General features: G+C 47.7%; 1 protein-coding gene across 41 annotated transcripts in view; it reads right to left on the bottom strand.

The window, feature by feature from the left end:
- The window catches only part of LOC138582666 (protocadherin gamma-C3-like), a 1,158,828-nt gene that overhangs the window by 289,217 nt on the left and 849,686 nt on the right, over positions 1–19,925 (bottom strand). The window contains exon 1 of one of the 41 annotated variants that reach the window (XM_069654144.1): positions 14,193–16,773. The exons of 39 other annotated variants lie outside the window; for them this stretch is intronic. In XM_069654144.1, coding sequence (XP_069510245.1) covers positions 14,193–16,625 — 2,433 coding nt within the window. In that variant the 5' untranslated portion in view covers positions 16,626–16,773. Of the gene's footprint in view, positions 1–8,565; positions 11,075–14,192; positions 16,774–19,925 lie in introns of those variants that run through there. One more of the 41 variants, XM_069654169.1, reaches the window with a different exon arrangement.

The raw sequence follows: 19,925 nt of genomic DNA on the forward strand, positions 1-19,925 counted from the left end.
CACTGATTGAAGCCCCAGGGAGGTGAGACGTTGAAGACCTTAAGAGAACATTTTCCTCAGGACTGCTTGTCCGAATGCTGCATCTGATCGTGCACTGCCATCTAGACAATAATGCTTGCAGAATGCTGAGGGAGTAGCCCAGTTAGCCGCTCTGCTGATCATTTGCCATGGCACATGCCTCTGGAAGGCGACTGCCGTTGCCTTGGCCCTGACCGCATGAGCTTGAAGATTTGCTGGCATCTGCTTATGCCGTCCCTTGTAGGCCTCCTGAATGGCTGTGACCATCCACCTAGCTATCAAGGCCTTTGAAGCCTGACAACCTGGCTTTGACCCACCAAAGGTGATGAATAAAGCCTTTAGTCCTGTCCAGGTATAACTTTCAGAGCTCTCTTGACATCAAGATAGTGTAATACCTTTTCTGCCTCATCATTTGGGTTAGGAAAGAAAGTTGGTAGGACTATTTCCTCGTTGACATTAAACAAAGACACCACCTTCAGGAGAAACGAAGGGTGGGTGTGGAGCACCACAGGGACAAGATGGAATGTGGTATAGGGTTCTGGGGCCACCAGGGCCTGAATCTCGCTGATCCTCCGTGCTGAAGTAAGGCCCACCAGGAGCAATGTCTTGATTGTGACCAATCTGATGTCAACAGACGCCATGGGCTCGAATGGTTTATGCGCCATGGCGCTCAGACCCACGCTAAGGTCCCAGACCGGGTGTGGACGTTTGATAGGGGGGTACAACCTTGTCATCCCTGTCAGATGCCTCTTGACCACAGGGTTGGAGAATGAGCGTTGTCCACCATTTTGTAAGCACCTATCGCAGCCAGCTAGGTACGGCATGTGTCAACCTGAACCCCTGACTCTGCCAGATGTGCTGAGAACAACAGCACCTGATCCAGTGTGCACGTCAATGGGTCTACGCCGCTTTCCTTGGCCCAGAAGCAAAACCTTGTCCTTTTGTTCCTGTATTGGTTCCTGGTGGAGTCACTTCTTGCCTTCTGAATTATCTTCAGGTTGTCCTGAGACACGTGAAGGTGCTGCAGGGTTATGTGCTCAGGAACCAAGCTGCTAGGGCTAATTTCTCCGGGTAGGGGTGCACCATTGCCCCCCTTGCTGGGAGAGGAGCAGCGTTCCCCCCGCTGAAAGAGGCACCAGGGCCGGCGCCGAGAGCCGTAATAGGTCCAAAAACCATGGTATGGACGGCCACTGCAGCGCTGTCAGGATTAGTCGTAAGTGACAAGCTTCTCTGATCTTGCAGATAACCTTGGGAATCAGTGTGGTCAGAGGGAATGCATAAGCCCAGATCTCGTTCCATTGAAGCAGCAAGGCATCCCCCAGCGAGCCTCTGCCCTGTCCCAGCCAGGAGGAAAACTGTTGGCATTGCTGGTTCTGGTCCGTGGCAGATAGGTCTATCTGGAGCTGGCCCCACTTCCTGAAGCTCTCCCGCAGGACCTGCTTGTTCAACTGCCACTCGTAGTTGTCGACACCGAATCTGCTTAGTCTGTCCGCCTCTAGGTTGGACTCCCCCAGAAGGTGGATTGCAGAAAGCTATATGTTGTGGGCTATAGACCATTCCCATATCTCGATGGTGAGCCTGCACAGGGGAGGCAATCTGATGCCCACCTGTTGAGGTAGTACATGCACATGGAGCTGTCCGTCTGAATACAGACTGGGCTGTTCTTGATCAGCAGTAGGAAGGCCCTGAGAGCTTGCTGTATGGCTGTCAGTTTGAGCAGGTTGATGTGATTCTTTTGGTCCTCCTTTGTCCGCAGACCATGGCCACTGTGGTCGCTCAGCGTAGCTCCACACACGTTTAGGGAAGAGTCTGTTGTGATGGTATAAGCCGGCAGGGGCTGTCTGTACGGTCTGCTTACCATAAGATTGGTGTCTTGCCTCCACCAAAGCAAATCCTAATGGAGTTCCGCCGGGATGGTGACTGATGTTGCTTTAGAACTCGTTTCCTGGATCCAGGAAGCTGAGAGGTGTAACTGTACCCTCTTCATTTTGAGCCTTGTATGCAGAGCGGCCAGGAGGCATGCTGCCATAATTCCCAACAGATGTTGGTACCACCAGGCCGAAGATTCCAACCTGCTGAGAAAATGCCCAGTAGCTGTCTTTAGAACTGCCACCTTTTCCATGGTGGGGCAGATCCTCTGCCCTCTGGTATCCCACATCAGACCCAGAAAGACCAAGGCTTGGGTAGGCTGGAGCAGAGACTTTCTGTGGCTGGAGAACTCGAATTAGTAAAGAATATCCATAAGCTCGGAGGCCGCATTCCAAACATCCCCCTTGGGATTCCGCTCGGACCAACCAGGTAAGGGTATACGTGGTGGCCCTCTGATCTGAGCAACGCTGCCACCACACTCATGAGCCTTGTGAATACCCGTGGGGCTGAATTGAGCCCAAATGGGAGGGCCTTGTACTGGAAGTGGGAGCCCACCACTCTGAACCGGGGTCAGGAGCGGTGGGGCTGCACTATTGGGACATGTAGGTATGCATCCTTCAGATCCAGGGAACATGTCCAGTCTCCCCCACGCAGAGACTCCGCAATCAGAGCTGACATAACCATCTTGAACCTTTGGACGGTTAGGGATAGGTTTAAGAAGGATAGATAGAGAACCACTCACAGGCCTGCCTGGTTCTTCTTCTGTATTGCGAAAATCCATGAGTAAAACCCCAAGAATCTCTGCGAGGGAGGAACTTCTTCTACTGCCCCACTCAATACCAGTGAGCGGACCTCCGCAAGGAGAGCTGGTGTCCTGATCTGAGGGAGGAGTGGAGAGAACGGGGGGTTTGGAGGAGAGAGAGCCGGAAACCATGGGAGACCACTGATAGGATCCATGGATCCGCGAAGAGTGTCTGCCAGGACTAAAATTGAAGAGCAAGCTTGCCCCCACCAGGGAATTGTGGACCTTGATAACCGCGCCATCGCTTCTTTCCCTCTGAGGCAGGTGCCCGAGAGTGGAATTGGAAGAAGCCTTTGCGGGAGGATCTTTGTGTTGCTTGCGCCTGTGTTGGCTGGGGGAACCGTTAGGTTGCCTGGCCCTCTGGTCCTGAATCCGCTGAATGTTCTTCCCCGGTCAGATCGGGCTTGTCCCTGCCAAAACGGCTTGGATGCAGGCTTTGCCAGTACACCCAAGGACTTGGCGGTTTGGGAACTGTTCTTTTTCTTGTCCAATTCCTCATCCGTGGATAAATGGAACAAGTCCCCCACCTCAAACGGAAGATCCAGGGTGCAGTCTTCTACGTCTGGGTTAAACCAGGTGGCTTTTAGCTATGCCGTCCACCTCATATCTGTGGCCACGCAGATGGCCCTTCCAGCCGTGTTGATATGCGCCACAGACGATTCCATTAGGTCTTTTGCCACTAGTCTGGCTTCGGCCAATCTAATCTTGAAGGACGCTTGCTTGTGCACTGGCAGATCAGGAAGGAAATCAGCGATTTCCCTGCATAGCCTCCGATTTGCAGCCGCCAGCATGACGGCTGCATTAGCTTGCAGAAGGTGGAAGCCGGCGTTGGAGTATGCTTTCTTCCCGTATGCCCCCAGAACCTTCTCCTCATTGCCCAGTAAGGCAGAGGTAGATGAGGACGATGTGGATGTCTGTGCTTTGGCATACATGGAAGCTGCTGCTATCACAGATGAATGAGGTTGAGGGTGAACCGATAAGAGGAGTGTATTCCCTTCTGCCTGCCGATTCTTTAGGGTCCAGACTTTTGTTGGTGGGCTGCGTAGAATGGGGCTTGGTCCAACTGTTTCTTGCCAGGGTTTCCACGTCTTTTTGGAGTGGGATGATCGATCTGGTGGCTGATCTCATGGTTAGGACTTCAGCTAGCACCCCGCTTCTGGCTGTTCCTTCTGAGGCTGAGGGATGCCCAGGTATTCCGCCAATCCTGCTAGCCTATCGTTGAAGGCCCTCGCTGAAGATGAGGTGCCCGGATCCTCATCTTTGTCCGTGTGCCCTTGATCCGTGTAGTCTAAGTGTTCCGCAGGACCCAGGGGTGGCATGGCCGGAGCAACCGTGGGGGGCCGTGGGAGGCAGGGACAGAGCTGTGATGCTAGGCTGCGGGGAGCCAGTGTCTGTGTAGATTGGGAAGCCACCGAGAATTAGGGTGGAGCCAGCTGCAGCTGGACTGTAGCCAAAGGCTGTGTAGGCATAGGAGGAAGCATGTCTTTAATAATTTCCCTCAGGATGCCACCCATTTGAGGAGACTTCATCAGAGAGGGGAGCTTTTCAAAGAATTGTACCTCGCGTGCTAGAGATGCGCGTTCATGCACATGCACAGATGGTGTGACCGGCGTGGAGGGCTGTTATTTTCCCACGCGGTGCCTGCCCTGCGAGTAACTCACCTCGATATAGCGCTGCTGCCCTGAGGGCACTGTGTAGGATATGCACCACCTTACCTGTGGCGTGATCATGGGAGCCCATTCCACCCTGTGGATGAAGTTCTGCCTCTGGCTTCGCTGGAGTGGCGTGCGTCAGGACATGTCATCATTTTGTTTGTCTGCGCTGCCATCTTGTCCTGGACCGACACACGCGTGGTCTGTTTCCATTGCGGTACTGGCTCTGGCCTCTACCTGTTTGCTTGTGAGCATAAACTCTTGCCTCCCCTTCACCTCAGGCATTGACCTGGTAGGCTGATCACCCTCGGACATGCAGCCGGTAGTGCTACTACATGTAGGCGCCCACTCAGGTGTAGGCTCGGTACTAGGGCAACGCTCCTATGGAGATTTCCTGGTGCAAGAGTACAAGAGACGTCTGGCCCCTCCGCGCTGCCACCGGGAGGATCCGTAGATCCTCAGCCATTAGGCCAATAGCTTGGTGAGCCTCGGTACCTTGGCTGGTGACAGGGCCCAAGTGGCCACTCCTGCTTGGCTGCTTCCCGGGGAAGGAGTCACCTTTGCAGGGTGCTTTGGAGAACAGAACACTTAGCTTGACCTTTGTTTTCCTACACATGTACTCCTTGATTTGTTCAGGCGGAGATCTGGTGAACAGCTCCCTCCACATCGCAAGCTGGAGTGACCGAGGAGTAAGGGCGTTGCACGCTGAGCAGCCGCCCCAGCCGTGGTCTTCGCCGAGGCAGTGGAGGCAGAGTGCATGCGAGTCTGACGCTGGAAAGGACCCAACGTAGGACGGGCACCTACGAAAGCCTGCTGCAGCCGATATGCGCCAGAGAGGGGCGAGGCACTGGAGGACGGTATAAATTAAAGTTCCTAACATTGTATAAGATTTAAGGAAAAATTAAACAATAAAAAAACGGACAAATATCCCAGGGGAAGACTTGCAAATGTGTGGAATTAGGAGGGAAAAACAAAGTACCTCAACCACAGCGCAAATGAAGCAGGTTCGCTCCTGTCGACAAGGAAAAGAGGACTGAGGTGTGGCCCTGGAGAGCGGTGTCAAGGGAGTGCATGCTTCCGGGGCCAAGGACCTGCACAAAACTAAATTTAAAGAGGAAAATACATTTTTTCTGGTGAAAAAGGTTCTGTTCCCGTCACTAGCGAGGGACCCCCATGCAGTATGGATGAAAGGGGACGGGACATAGGAGTATTTGCACAGTTCCTAACCAACATTTGAGGTTTTGCCTCTTTCTGCATACAGGCTCCCCTGTTGAGTCTTCTGAAGCGTGGGCTGCTTGTGGTGTTTCCTGGGCTAGCCCTCTGGGCCTCGGGACAGAGCAGCGCAAAAGAGAACTGACCTGCGCTGGTGGTTTCAAAATTAAGAAAAAGTACCCATTCAAAATGGTGCAATCTGACGAGTGATTTAGGCACTGTCATAATCCTCAGGGTTGATTGACTGCTCAAGAACAAATGCTAAGCATTTTCAGTTTTTTATGTGCCTCTATTTAATGCTAGGCATTAAAAATTGATAGCAGATTCCACAAAGATTTGCAGGTAGGCAGATAGCTATTTTAAGACGGGGGTGCATTTTAAAAGAGAATATCCCTTGGCATGTTTTCAGGATTACTTTTAGCGTCAGTTTACAAAATATAAACAGGGGAAATTGTGACATTTTAAGTGTTCAGATATATGGCCAAAAAAGGCATTGTTGGCAATGCAATATGTGGGAGAACTTGATAAAACAGTATAGTGCCACTGATGCTGGGAAAACATTTGACTGGGGGGAGCGGAAGTATCCTTCCTATACCCTGTCCCTCGGGATTGGACTGGGTGGAGCAAAGTATCGTTCCTATAGCATGTCTCATGGCATTTGACTCAGTGGGGTGGAAGTATCCTTCCCATAGCATGTCTTGCTGGATTGGACTGGGTGGAGCAGAAGTCTTGTTCCTATATCTTGTCTCTCAGCATTTGACTCAGTAGTGTGGAACTACCCTTCCTATCCCCGCTCTCTTGGCATTTGACTCAGTGGGGTGGAACTACCCTTCCTATACCTGCTCTCTTGGCATTTGACTCAGTGGGGCTGAAGTATCCTTCCTATACCCGCTCTCTTGGTATTTGACTCTGTGGGGTTAAAGTATCCTTCCCATATCCTGTCCACATGTGAGTTTAGACTGCTTTTTCTGATGCTGTTTCGAGCCCTGCGTGCACACTGCAGGGAGCGTATTGCTATTAAAGGCTTGATTTTAGGACATTTTCCCTGCAGAGGAGTATGGGTCTGGCTTGACCTCTGTCACCATACCTACATGACCTGACCATGGGGACTCTGGCCGTAGTGATTTGCAGGCACAGGGGTATTTTCAGATGGAGCTATAAAGGTTACACTTCTAAAGTGTCCTTATATGCTGTTGATCGATCTCTTGGTCCTCTTCGCTTCACCAGAAGCTGCTGGTCCAGCTCGGAAAGGAACTAGACACCTAGACAGAAGCCTCTTATTTTAAAGCTTATAGTAACACGGCAGCAGTATTCCCGATTTCTACTTCATCTCATAGGAAACTGGAGAGCAAAACGTTTAACCGTGGGGTGGGAGGATTCACCTGCTTGTGGGTCATGATATCAAGGAAAACCAAAGCTATCAGGCAAGAGAATATACAATTAGTTCAGAACAAGTGCAATAGGTGGAGCTATGTATATTTCACACCATGGGTTAAGATTCACAGCAGTAAAATGACCCTTCTCCCAATGGACAAGAGTCAGAATGAAACTGCTCGCTGTCTCCGATAAGCGACCCAATTCAATTCTGGATCATCGAATTTTTTTATTTATTTATTTATATATATTTTTTGTTTTGTTTGGTAAAAAAAAAATATAGAAAAAGGGGGTTGGGAGGGGGAAACCCCCTTAAAAAAAAAAATTACAACAAAAAAAAAAAGAATCGACAATTTTTCCGACCATTTGACTCTCGATCAAATGGCATTCGATCATTTGGTTTTCTACCAAATGACCTACAACCCTTTAAGACACCGGATGAGAATGCGCCTTTATAAGTTGGTGCCTCTGATGCACACTGGACATGGTAAAAGGCAGTGGGTAGGTGAATTCTGGAAGGAAGTTCTCTTTCCTGTTGATATGATTGTTGGCTCTCTGATCTCCAGAGACCTTTCCTTGCTAATCCTGGCAGTACTTCCAGCCTCACTGAACCCCTCCCACAGATATAAATTCTTAAAGTCTTGAGGAGATCCAGAAAACTCTCCTGTGGGGAATGTGCAGGTCTGGGTTTGCTATCAGGTAGAGAGAACGTGTCACAATGGAGAAAAAGACAAATGGGCACCTTTTACTGGTTTACACGTATGAACTTCTGATATCCACCCACCCCCGGATATTTCTCCCTCCACTCTGCTTTTTTGCCAAGTCCACATCCCCTAACCCCAAGTTATGGTGGGGATCTTCCCCGACTGTGTCATGTGTTGTGCTTTAAAGTTTGACGTACACACACTCTACCATTCTGGCTTGGCCATATAGTATCGGGCAGAATTCCCAAGCCTTTGCTCCTCTCTCTGCGAGAGCCCCCTTGATATTCATGATGCCGCGATGCAATGCACATATAAAGAATTGACTGTTTTCCCTGTGCTCTGCTTACGGGAATATTGTGTTGAATGATCTTTGCAGGATTGTACTCGTCTCTGCCTTGCAATGATCAGACGTTCAATGACAATTATTTTACAAAACAAAACAAACGACACAATCTAACAACATTTCAATTGCCAAGTTATAGCTTGAAGACTAATTCGCAAGAAAGTATTGAACAAAGCCTGACAAGTGTTGAAGCATGACATTCTCAAATGATTTACAGCACATGCTTCATACTTCTAAAGTAATTCCAGAGATCCTACTCATCAATGTGACAAGACCGCATGTGTGGGATTCTGAATGAGTCTGTGGTTCTCATCAGCAATGCCGAGTTCCGCTGCACTGCGTGGTAGCTGACTGGATCCCTTTCCTCTGTTTATGTCTGCTTTTCCAGAATGACTGGGACTATTTCAGAATGGCTAAAGTTTGGCAGCTTAAATGAGTGCTTATTTTTTGTGTATTTTCTACTAGCTGGACATATTTCAGTAGTAAAAATGGCACAGGATCGTAGATTTGTAATCATATTTATTAATTAAAATATCAATGTAGCATTCGTATATGCAAATCAAGCTAAGAAACCGCAAAACACCAATTTACCTGAATAAAGGGCTGGTCCTCTTTTCCAATGTTTAAATAATCTTCAATGAGGAGAGGTCCTTGTTTTTCATCACTCTGGTTTCCTGAAAGGGTGTCCATATTGCTTGGCATTTGGAAATTAAAAGGGATTTTCCCAGAGTCTGTTGTTAAACAGGCATCATGAGAATAGGTCTGTAGAAAAGCTCTGACCCCATCAATCCCCAGAAACTGAGAGGCGGGAAGTGAACGGAAATTAACCCCTGATGACTCGGAGAGCTGGGACTCCCTCCAATGATGGAGCCTAATGGCCACAAGCAAAATGATCAGAAAAAGGAACAAGAAGGAAATAACAGCAACAGCGATCACCAGATACAGCGTGAGGTCCGACTCCATGTCTGTGGGAGCTGAAGGGTTACTGACGTCATGCAGCATTTCCGGCATACTGTCTGCCAACACTATGGTGACTGTCACTGAGGCAGAGAGAGGAGGCTGGCCATTGTCCCTCACCGACACCACCAGGTAGTGTTTAATGGCGTCTTTCTCCATAATAGGGCGACCGGTCCTGATTTCCCCAGTGTGGAGACCTACAGTGAACAGGCCGTGGTCTGTGGCCCTCAGCAGCTGGTAGGAGAGCCAGGCATTCTGCCCAGAGTCCCCATCAACAGCCACCACCTTAGTGATCAGATACCCCGGCTCAGAGGAGCGAGGAGCCATCTCCACCCCAGAGGAGCCATCTGTGGGGGCTGAGGGGTATAATATTTCAGGGGTGTTGTCATTCTGATCCAGTATAAAGAATGTCACAGTGACATTACTCGTCAGAGCTGGGGAGCCGCCATCTTGGGCCTTCACTTGGATCTGGAAGTCTCTGAACTTTTCAAAGTCGAAGGACTGAAGTGCATAGATGACGCCAGATTCAGAATTAATGGAGATGTAGGAAGACAATGGCACATCCCCAATGTGTCCATCAACGATGGAGTAACTGATCCTGGCATTCTTGCCCCAATCCAGATCTGTTGCCTTCGCAGCGAAAACAGAAGTGCCCTGAGGAATGTTTTCCATTATGTAGGCACTGTATGACATTTGATGAAATACTGGAGGGTTGTCGTTTTCATCTGTAATCTGAAGGATGATGGTTTCAGTTGTTGACAGTGAGGGAGTTCCACTGTCCGTGGCAGTAATTGTTATGTTATATTGTGGGACCTTCTCTCTGTCCAAAACTCCATCAGTTACTAAACTGTAATAACTTCCAACCGACATCTTTAACAGGAAGGGGAGTTCAGGAGGAAGGGAACAAATAACCTTACCATGTACTCCTGAATCCCCATCAAACACCTCGAGAAGAGCAATGACAGTGCCCAGTGGGCTACTTTCTAAAATGTGCCCAACCACGGATGACATCAAAATCTCTGGTCTATTATCATTCACGTTAATGACCTCTATGAGAACTTTGCAACGTGATGAGAAAATACCATCACTTCCTACGACTTCAAATTCATACATTTCCGATTCTTCAAAATCCAGATTTGTATTCACAGATATTTCTCCAGTGTTAGAATCCAGTTTGAACTTTTGTGAAAGATTTTCCTTAAGTTTGTTAAAGGAGTAGGTTACTTGGGAGTTTGTGCCCTGGTCCATGTCAGTGGCTCTGACGGTTCCCAAAACAGACCCTGTGGGCACGTTTTCCAAAACTTGGATCTTATAGAGAGGCTGGTCGAACATTGGGGCGTTGTCATTGGCATCAATAAGATTGATTTGTACCCGCACTGTTCCTGATCTGGCCGGGTGCCCCCCATCAGTGGCTCTGAGGGTTAAGCTGTGCACTTCCTGCTCCTCCCGGTCCAGGGATTTCTCCAGCACCAGCTCAGCATATTTTCTGCCATCGGTTCTATTTTTCACATCCAGGGTGAAGTGTTCACTTGCACTGAGCTGGTAGCTCTGGAGAGAGTTCCCTCCCACATCTGCATCGTGTGCCTCAGGCAGCTCAAATCGTGCTCCCACTGCCGTGATTTCAATTATTGGTAATGTTATTTGATCAACAACAAACGTCGGTGAATTGTCATTAATATCTTGAATTTCTACTTCCAAAGGATAGACTTTCATAAGACTCCCAGAAAGAACCTCTACATTTAATAGGCACGTTAGACCCTGTCCACAGATATTTTCTCTATCAATCCGCTCATTGGTGTATAAACGCCCGGTGTTTGCATTGAGAGTAAAATGCTGCTTCCTACCTCTGGACACGATGCGGGCTCCCCCTTCTGATAGCTCCTGGGGGTCCATCCCCAGATCCAGAGCCACGTTTCCCACAAAAGAGCCTTTCTTCATTTCCTCGGGAATGGAATAACGGAGCTGCCCAGAAGCGGCTCCCCAGACTGTCAGCATTGCAGCGACGAGCAGCAGAGGAGCCCGGGGGTCGAAGCCTCTTGATGTCTGTGCCATGGCAGCAGGCGAGTCCCTCCTGTTATCTCTCACTGCAAGGCTTCAACCGTGAGAGGATTGAACGAAGGGACTTCACCGAAGATCAGCCGGACTGGCATTGAGATTTTCATGGAGGCTTCCCCCAAACCCCAGACTATCTAGGATGCGTTTGTGCCACGTGGTTTGCTGGATCGCTTCATGCGTTTTTCTCTCTCTGATGGGTAAACATCGCCACCTAGGGCCCCAGCCAATAACTGCAGCAGCTTAAACACAGGTGAATGCATGCTGATCACTTTACAAAGCTCCTTATTCTTTCCTTCTTTGTTGGCATCTCCACGCCTGAGTAAAGACTCAGAAGATAGCCACCCGTGCCCACACTCTCATCTCATGGGGGCATTGCAGTGCCTCACTTAGGTGTCGTATATCCTGGGTCCCTTTTGTTGCAAAATGAATGCCTTAGGCCGGGGATAATGTTGTATGCGCCTGTACTGGAAGAACTGGATAAAATAGTGTGTTTTAGGCAAAATACAACCGTCCTAACGACAAATCCACTGTGGAATTCATCATCATGGATGTATGTCATGCGCAGGTTTTATTTATCGAACACCTCAAGACTAGGGGTGAGTGAAATTTTTGCCCGCAAAGCGAATAGTGCGGTATCCACACTGGATTCCGCTACCGCCCGATCTGCGAACTCCGCATTACTTTTCTGCTTTCACTGAAATTTCACCCAGTTTCGTGTGGTGCATGGTATTCCGATCCCATGTTAGGTTTGTGTCACAGGTCTGTCTTTCTGATCCATGCTAGTTTAGTGCAGAGTACGAGAAACTTTGGATGTTTTTCTTTTTGTGATCAGTTTGCGCAGTGACACGAGAAACTTTGTGCGGGTCTTCTCCAAATCATTCTAACCACCAGGAGAGCGTATCCTGTGTAAAGTGGCTGATTCAAAATCGAATACCACATCCTGCTCAGAAGAGCATGATCTGAACAGGATTAGATGATTCCCATTAAAGGAAATATGTGTGGTGCAAAGGATCCTCACAACGCTGTGCTGTCACATTTACTAACCCTGAGAACAGGCAGATGTTTGCCCTGGCCCCAATGAACTTCACTGGAAACAAGGCACTGCAATACAGCAGAAACCAGAGGGCAGATGCCAAAAGTGAGAAAGGGAGGGCCAAGTGATACTGAAAATGTATATAACCTAATGTTCTTCTGCAAACACGTGAAAGACCTGAGGGAAAGAAAGCAGCTGAAAATCATGAGAGTGCACGATTAGATCCTAAGGTAGATGATGTGCTCACTTTTTGAGAGGTACTAAAACAGCAGCTGTGCTGAGCAGAAAAGGAAGACCAGGGTGGGAATGTAAATTGCATGGATTAGTAGAAAAAGCACAGATAAGTCGAACAAGAACAACATAGAGGAACGCTCACAGAAAATAAAAGGATAGGCAACACATCTGTGCATATCATTGCTATGTCAACTAGTCCCTTTCGGAGAGAAAAAAAAAACCTAGAGGCTGCTTGCAAGACAGGCAGCTTTATGTTGGAAAACCAGATTCAACAACGTGACACGGAAGCCGCAGCGTGCGATTCAGCCTAACAAAAGACAAACCGATGACGGTGGGAGCGTGCCGACTACAAGGCAATGCTATTTCTCAGACCGACTTCAGGCTTTAACACTACCCCAACCCAGTGTGCACACTTTTCACAGCTTCACAGAACTTGGATTTGTCTTGCCTCATGTTTCTGCCCCCGTCCCGTTTGATCCAACAATAACTTTACTTGTCCACTTGCCTGGCACTCAGTCCCTGATTCCTTGTTTTCATTTATTGCTCTGTCCTTTTCTTCCACCCTCCTATGTCAACCTCAATTCACTGTTTGGGTGCAATGGCAACTTATACTGTATATCACTAATGCGTGTAAGGCCACGTCCTCAATTGTTTTCATTTTCTTACTGAACCTGCACACAATAAAAACACAAAATCCAAATCTTTATCAGCTAAGGGCTGATAATGAAAGAGCCAGGTCGTGTTGGCTGCCATCAATGAATTATGATTGAGGTATGCACAATAAAAGAGGACTTGCATCATGCATGGCTGACTTTCCGTTTCCTACCTCCACGGTACTCTGGATATTAGACCACGATTAACCTGGTGTGAGCAGGCCAGTTACTGAATCACGCTGAATGGACCCCCAACTCTTCAGGCATCTGCCAATGGGTAGATTTGTTCAGTAAACCTGTGGACTTTTACTTGCACTGATGTTTGTCGTGTCCTTTCTGTCTGTGCTACTTTCCACCTGCACACAGTCTTGTTCCCACAATGTCTTTATGATTTTAGTTGTGCACTGGGACCCCATCTAGACCCGACGAACCCAGGAAATTCTCTAAAATACTTTAAGACTAACAGCAACAGTGTTCAGAGAAAATAAGAATCCAAACAGTTACTCCGGGAAGGGTCTTGGAGGGGTCTTGAGGGAAAGCGGGAGTGACCATTCTCCCGAAGTGGTCACTACTTTCAATTGGGTCCTTCGTCCTCATGAGATTCTCCCCGAGTACCACCCCCAGAGGGATTATTGGGTAGCGGCCTCACAACACTGGCCTCAGGCAAAGGGGATTCCCCATTTAAAGCAGTGACAATACCTTGGGATTTGTCACAATACATTATCGCTAATCTATTATACAGTTACACAAATGCTATCAACACCATGGAAACCATTAACTATTCATGAATCAGCAAATATTGCAAATTAACAGATTGTTTTAGTTTTAGTCAGTCAGCCAATAATCTTTGTTTCGGATTTAGAAAGTAGTTTTTAGCAGTAGATGTCCTATAGACAAGAAGCAAAAATAAAGAATAAAAAACAGAATAGACAGTTACACCTTAATTAAAAAATATCGACATTATTCAATATGTCTCACTTAATAATAAAATACATATCATGAAGTAATACCCCTCAATAGAGAGTGCCACCATTTATCAAGGTGTGCGGAAGCTAATTGCTCTCCCATTTGTCTCAGACTGTTTATGGTTTACCTTTTGAAATATAGAAATGTGTGCTGTGAACATGTGCAATGGAGTCGCGCAAGAGGAAACATTCAAAACACTCGTGGTTAATCATATAAGTGAATAACCAGGCAGACCAATAAACACCACAGTCATTCTCTGACTAATTAAACAATGAAAAGGCAATTTGAAATCTCCCAATTGAACTGTGAACATGACTCACATGTTTTAAGCTCTCAGGTCCAATCGTTTCTCCAAGAGACTCGTCTCCTAACCCTGAATCGTTGGCTGAGCACTGAATATCTGTTGAAGCATCCTGACTCGATTTGAGAAAAGTGAACTCATCTTGTCCGGAGTTCAAGGCAACAGCGACCTCATAAGAGTAGGGTAGTGGCAGCGTCCCGTTTTGGTAATTAGATGTGAATCTTGGGTCAATGTCCGAATACATTGTTGGGTTTAGAGACTCAAACATCTTCGGCCCCTTGGGTTTCCTGCATTTGATTATCGCAGCAAGCATCAGAGTTAAAACGAATAGAAACGAAATTAAAGCTAATGCTACAGCTAAATACACTTTTAAGTAGGAGTGATCATCATCAACACGGGGTGGGTCGCTCAGCTCAGGGAGCGCCCCGTGCATGTTTTCTGCAAACACCATGTTCAGGGTCACGGTGGCTGACAGAGGAGGCTGCCCGTTGTCCTTCACTAAGATGGCCACTTTCTGCTTGAGAGGATCCTTCTCCAGGAAGGCTCTTGATGTCCTGATCTGCCCAGTGTGGAGCCCAATTCTAAAGAGTGGAGACTCCGAGGCATGAAGCAGGTGGTAGGACAGCCAGGCGTTGTGACCAGAATCACGATCCACAGCCACCACTTTTGTTATCAGGTAACCTGGATCTGAGGAAGGGGGAACCATCTCAAACAGGACTGAGCCATCAGGTCCTAGCGCTGGGTAGAGGATTTCTGGAGGGTTATCATTCTGATCCACTATAAATACCTTCACAGTGACATTACTGCTGAGTGGGGGAGACCCAGAGTCCTGAGCCTTCACCTGGAACTCAAACTCCCTGAGCTGCTCATAGTCATAGGAGCGCTGGGCGTAGATGACACCCGTCTGGGAGTTAATGGAGATGTAGGAGGATAGAGGAATGTCCCTCATGTGATGATTTCCTATCGAATAAGTGACATGAGAGTTTTGGCTCAAATCTAGATCGGATGCAATCAGCTGGTAAATTGAAGCACCAGGAGAAGTGTTCTCTGGGACATAGACCTGATAAGATGCTTTTTCAAAAATTGGAGGATTATCATTTAGGTCAGAGAGCTGTAAGCGGATGGTTCTGCTTGTCGCTAGAGGAGGAGATCCTTTGTCCGTGGCTGTGACTGTGATGTTGTACTCGGGAACCGTTTCCCTGTCCATGGGCCCTACTGTCACAAGCTTGTAATACTTTTCAGAGGATGATATTAATTTAAAAGCCAAATGTTCTTGAATATTACATAACACCTCACCATTATATCCCGAATCTTGGTCATGAACTTTGATGAGCGCCACCACTGTGTCCGGTGGGGAGTTTTCAGGAACTGGACTAGTTATGGAAGTAAAGGTTATTTCGGGGGCATTATCATTCTCATCAATAATTTCTACTATCACCCTACAATGAGAAACATGACCCCCTCCATCCTTCGCTTCAACTACGATTTCGTAAGAATTGATCTTCTCAAAATCCAGAGGCGCCTTGACTTTAATTTCGCCAGTCTCAGGGTCCAAGCTGAATGTATTCACGGCCTTGGCCGCTATGCTGCTGAAAGAGTAGGTGACCTTTGCATTGGATCCTTCGTCGCTGTCTGTGGCTCTCACCTGCAGCACCAGTGAGTTATTTGCAGCTCCTTCACTGATGGCGGCTCTGTAGGTCTCTTGGGTGAACACTGGGAAGTTGTCATTGGCATCAAGCACCTTAATATTAATGTCCACGGTGCTGGACCTCACCGGGTCTCCCCCATCAGACGCAGTAAGGATCAGGTGGTGGTGACTTTCTTTTTCTCTGTCTAATGCACTCTCCAGCACTAATTCAGCAGTTTTGTAGCCATCGCTTCTGACGTTTTCTTTCAGGACAAAATGCGGGTTGGGGCTCACCTTGTAGCCCTGCAGGGCATTGATGCCAATATCCGGGTCCCGGGCATTCCCAAGAGAAATCCGGGCTCCTGGCAGCGTGGTCTCTACGATTTCTAAATGAATCACATTTTTCAAAAAACTCGGGGGGTTGTCATTTATATCCTGAATAAAAATGTTCACATGGAACACATTCAGGGGGTCCTCCACAACGGCCTCGAGTTTTACTGCACAGCTGGCGGCCTCCCCACACATCTCCTCTCTGTCTATTCTGTCACTCACGTGCAGGGTCCCGGTGTCTGCATTTAATGTAAAATACTGATTCCCAGCTGCAGAATCAAAGCGGAGTTTCCTGTCAGGCAACTGCCTCGAGTTTAACCCCAAATCCTTGGCAAGGTTTCCCACAACGGACCCTCTCTTCATTTCTTCAGGAATTGAATATTGTATCTGTGCAGAAACAGCAGCGCAGAGGCAGCAACACAACAAAGAAAGCAGCACTTGCCGTCTCCCCCTCAGCACAGTTCCTCCTGGGAAAGCTCCATCTCCTGCCATCATCCGCGCTGGTCACTTATATAGTTTCTCTTCAATGAAAGTTCAATTTGGCCGAATGTTCCAATAAAAAAAGGTTATCAAAATAGCGTGCCCTCCATAGAACACGGAACTCTGCAATAATCCGTCCCTGCCGAGTCGTTGCCGTTCTTCGTCTGACAGTGAAAGAAGATTGCTGGAGACTCCAGTGGATCTCGATTCGGACTCTCCAGTCTCACAGGACAAGTGCGACACCGTGTGGTGATAGGGAGAACTGAAGCCACGCAAAGCATAAATACAAAGCGGGTATGGAAGAAAGTCTGCCTGATTAGTCACAGACAGAACAAAGTATGACACGCCGCGTCTCCCCATAGATAGAACAACTGAATCTACAAATGACTCCCAAAATGCATCGCTTTTCATGATGTCCCTATTCATTCAACTAAAATGATACCATTTGTAAAAATATTGTTATTGCAAAATTATAAAATCACATTTCACTGTTCCTTTACATAATTCATATTTATTGTATATTATCCTATGAATACACCAGGCCAGTCCACAGTATCTCTTCATAGAACCCATGCCTGGCGATTGGCATACAAGCAAAGAGCATTATGGGAACACAGGAATGCTCACATTTTTAAATTTGAAACATGTCTGATAGTCATCATTCTCTCAAAAGGGTTTCTTGCTTAATTACTATCAGTCAGGGCTCCACCCGAAGTGTAGGATCGAGACAGCCACCATCCAGGTGGTGGATGATGCCCTCGAAATGATAGATTAGGGCAACTCATGCCTCTTTGACCTCTCGGCTACATTCAACACCATCGACCACCGCATCCAGTGGTCGAAGTGTACAAAACAAAGTGGAGGAACGATGTTCCTCTGCCTCACCCCCTTTTATGCCTCACACCTTTTTCTGCTCCATTCAATCTCCCATACTCAGTCATTTCCCCCACCCCCTCAATTCAAACCCCCCATACCTGGGTCCCTCCTTTCCTTCCCACCACCCCAAAAATCTGTGATTTACAAAAGTTCTTGCAAGGCTAAAAAACACTTGGTGAAAGAATACAAATTTAAATGACAACATTAGTGTGTCATTGCACCGTCAGCCTGCAGCTTTATGTAGCCCCCCCCTTCCCTTCACGCCTTAAGGGGCATGTACATGACTGTAGCTACTGATATGCCCCTCCCATTACCTGCAACCATCTCTGTGCCTACACAAGCACCCCTGTGTCTACAGCAATTCGCATATTGCTGCGTGACTACCTGGGAATAGGCTTCATTCGCAAGCAGTTCATTGAAATGAACAAAGCTTAGCCAGGACTTGCGAGATACCACCATTTTGTTTGACACAGGATTGATAACACAGAGCATAAGTTCAAGTCCCCAGGAGGGGAGCTGTTTTATTTATTTGTTTATTTTCTAAAGTGGCTTTTCCTACCGTGCTGGAACGGTACTCCAGGTCACAAAGTAAGGGAATTATGACTGATTTCTCTGGGAAGTAAGGAAACGTTGTACCCTTTAGTTCCCTCCCACTTTGACCTCTGACCGCATCCTTCTCGCCCTCCTTGCTGACAGGATTGGATTCTCTGGAACCATCCTGAATTGGTTTACCCCCTACCTCCCAGGCAGACACCAGGCTGTTCAAATGAACTTGTTGCATTCTAACCGACGCCAGGTCTCTTGCAGAGTCCCTCAAGGCTCCATCCTCTCACCAATCCTTTTGGACCTTTACATGGAGCCTTTGGGTACTCTCCTCAAAGATCCCAATATGATATGATATGGTATTTATAACGCGCCTATACACAGGTGTTTCAAGGCGCGAGGAGGCAAGGGAGGGGGAACAGAGGGAAGACAGACAACGATCCTTCTAGGCCAGGCGTCATTCAGATCGCGCAAGTGCATGGGAAGGGGGAAGGGGAAAGTGCAGGGGGAGATGGGGAAGTGGGCAGTGCAATACAAGGGATAAAAGAATAAATAACAAAGTAAAGTACGGCAGGGGGGACGGGGAAGGGTACAGTGCAATACAAGGGATAATAGAATAAATAACAAAATAAAGTACGGCCAGAAGGTGGCAAGTGCAAGGGAGAAGGGTAAGTGCAGGCATCAGGTGTCAAGTGCTCGTGGTAGGACTGTAGGGATAAAGAGAACAAGAAAAAATATAGTCATCCACCAATAATCGGATGATACTCAGTTGTACAAGAGAGTAAATAGCGTGCAGGGCATCATTCGTCTCTGCGATTGCCTCTCCATCATCCAGTCCTGGATGTCAACTGCCTACCTCAAACTAAACCCATCCAAGACTGAATTCATCCTTATGGTTCAATGATATAACCTTAGAAGGATTTGATCCACAACTCTCAGACTCAGCAAAATCCTTAGGCTTCACCATTTATAGCCGCCTGTCCTTCCCGAAACACAGAGCCAAGAAGGCCCAAGTAGACTGCTCACAATATCTACCCTTCGAAAAATCAAACCCTTTAACCCGCTGCAGGACTTCCGGACTGTAGTGCAGGCCCTTGTGGCCTCACACATCGATGCGGAAAAAGCTCTCCTGACAGGGCTGCCAGCTGCTCACTTAGCTCCCCTAAAAGCAGTCCATCACGCTGCAGCACGTCTTATTATGGAAGCACGTAAATCTGACCGAATTACCCCATCCTATGCAAACTACATTTACCTCCACTCCAAGCCAGGATACTGTTCAAGGCTACATGTATCATCTACAAAGCAGTCACGAGTAGCACACCAGCATACCGGGAAGCTAAGTCCCACATATCTGGTGGCACACGCTCCTCGTGCAGCAAATCGACCAACTAGATTGAATCACAACTCGTCCGCAAAGAGTGAACCTGCAAATAATCATTCTCTTGCCATGCACCCACCCTCTGGAACTCGATCCTGGTGTTGGCCCGGAATGCCCCCACAATTCTCCAATTTTGCAAATCTCTCAAAACATGCTCTTTCAACAACACCTGACCAAGGACTAATTCCAATGCATGCACATACCAACGCATAGACCTCACAGTACTGCGCTACTGTTAAAAGATGCCAGCCCAAATGCTGGCTACCCACACTCTGTACAGTGCTCTGTTGCCCTCAAGCCAGATCCATGGTTTAAACAATAAAACAATAGAGACAAATAAATAATGGAAGTTGTACTCTGCTGTTTTCAGTTCTCACCATACTCACCCCTGCATTCAGTCTCCTGTGCACAGCCTTTTAAATCACGGGCTACTCATGTGCCTGAGAGCTTGGCTTGAGAACAGATCAAGGTGTTTCCTGGGCTAGCCTGCTCTGTCTAGTTCCAGCCCAGTTTCTACA

The sequence above is a fragment of the Ambystoma mexicanum genome, chromosome 3q (assembly GCF_040938575.1).
Source record: "Ambystoma mexicanum isolate Mex_15411 chromosome 3q, UKY_AmexF1_1, whole genome shotgun sequence".
NCBI lineage: Eukaryota > Metazoa > Chordata > Amphibia > Caudata > Ambystomatidae > Ambystoma > Ambystoma mexicanum.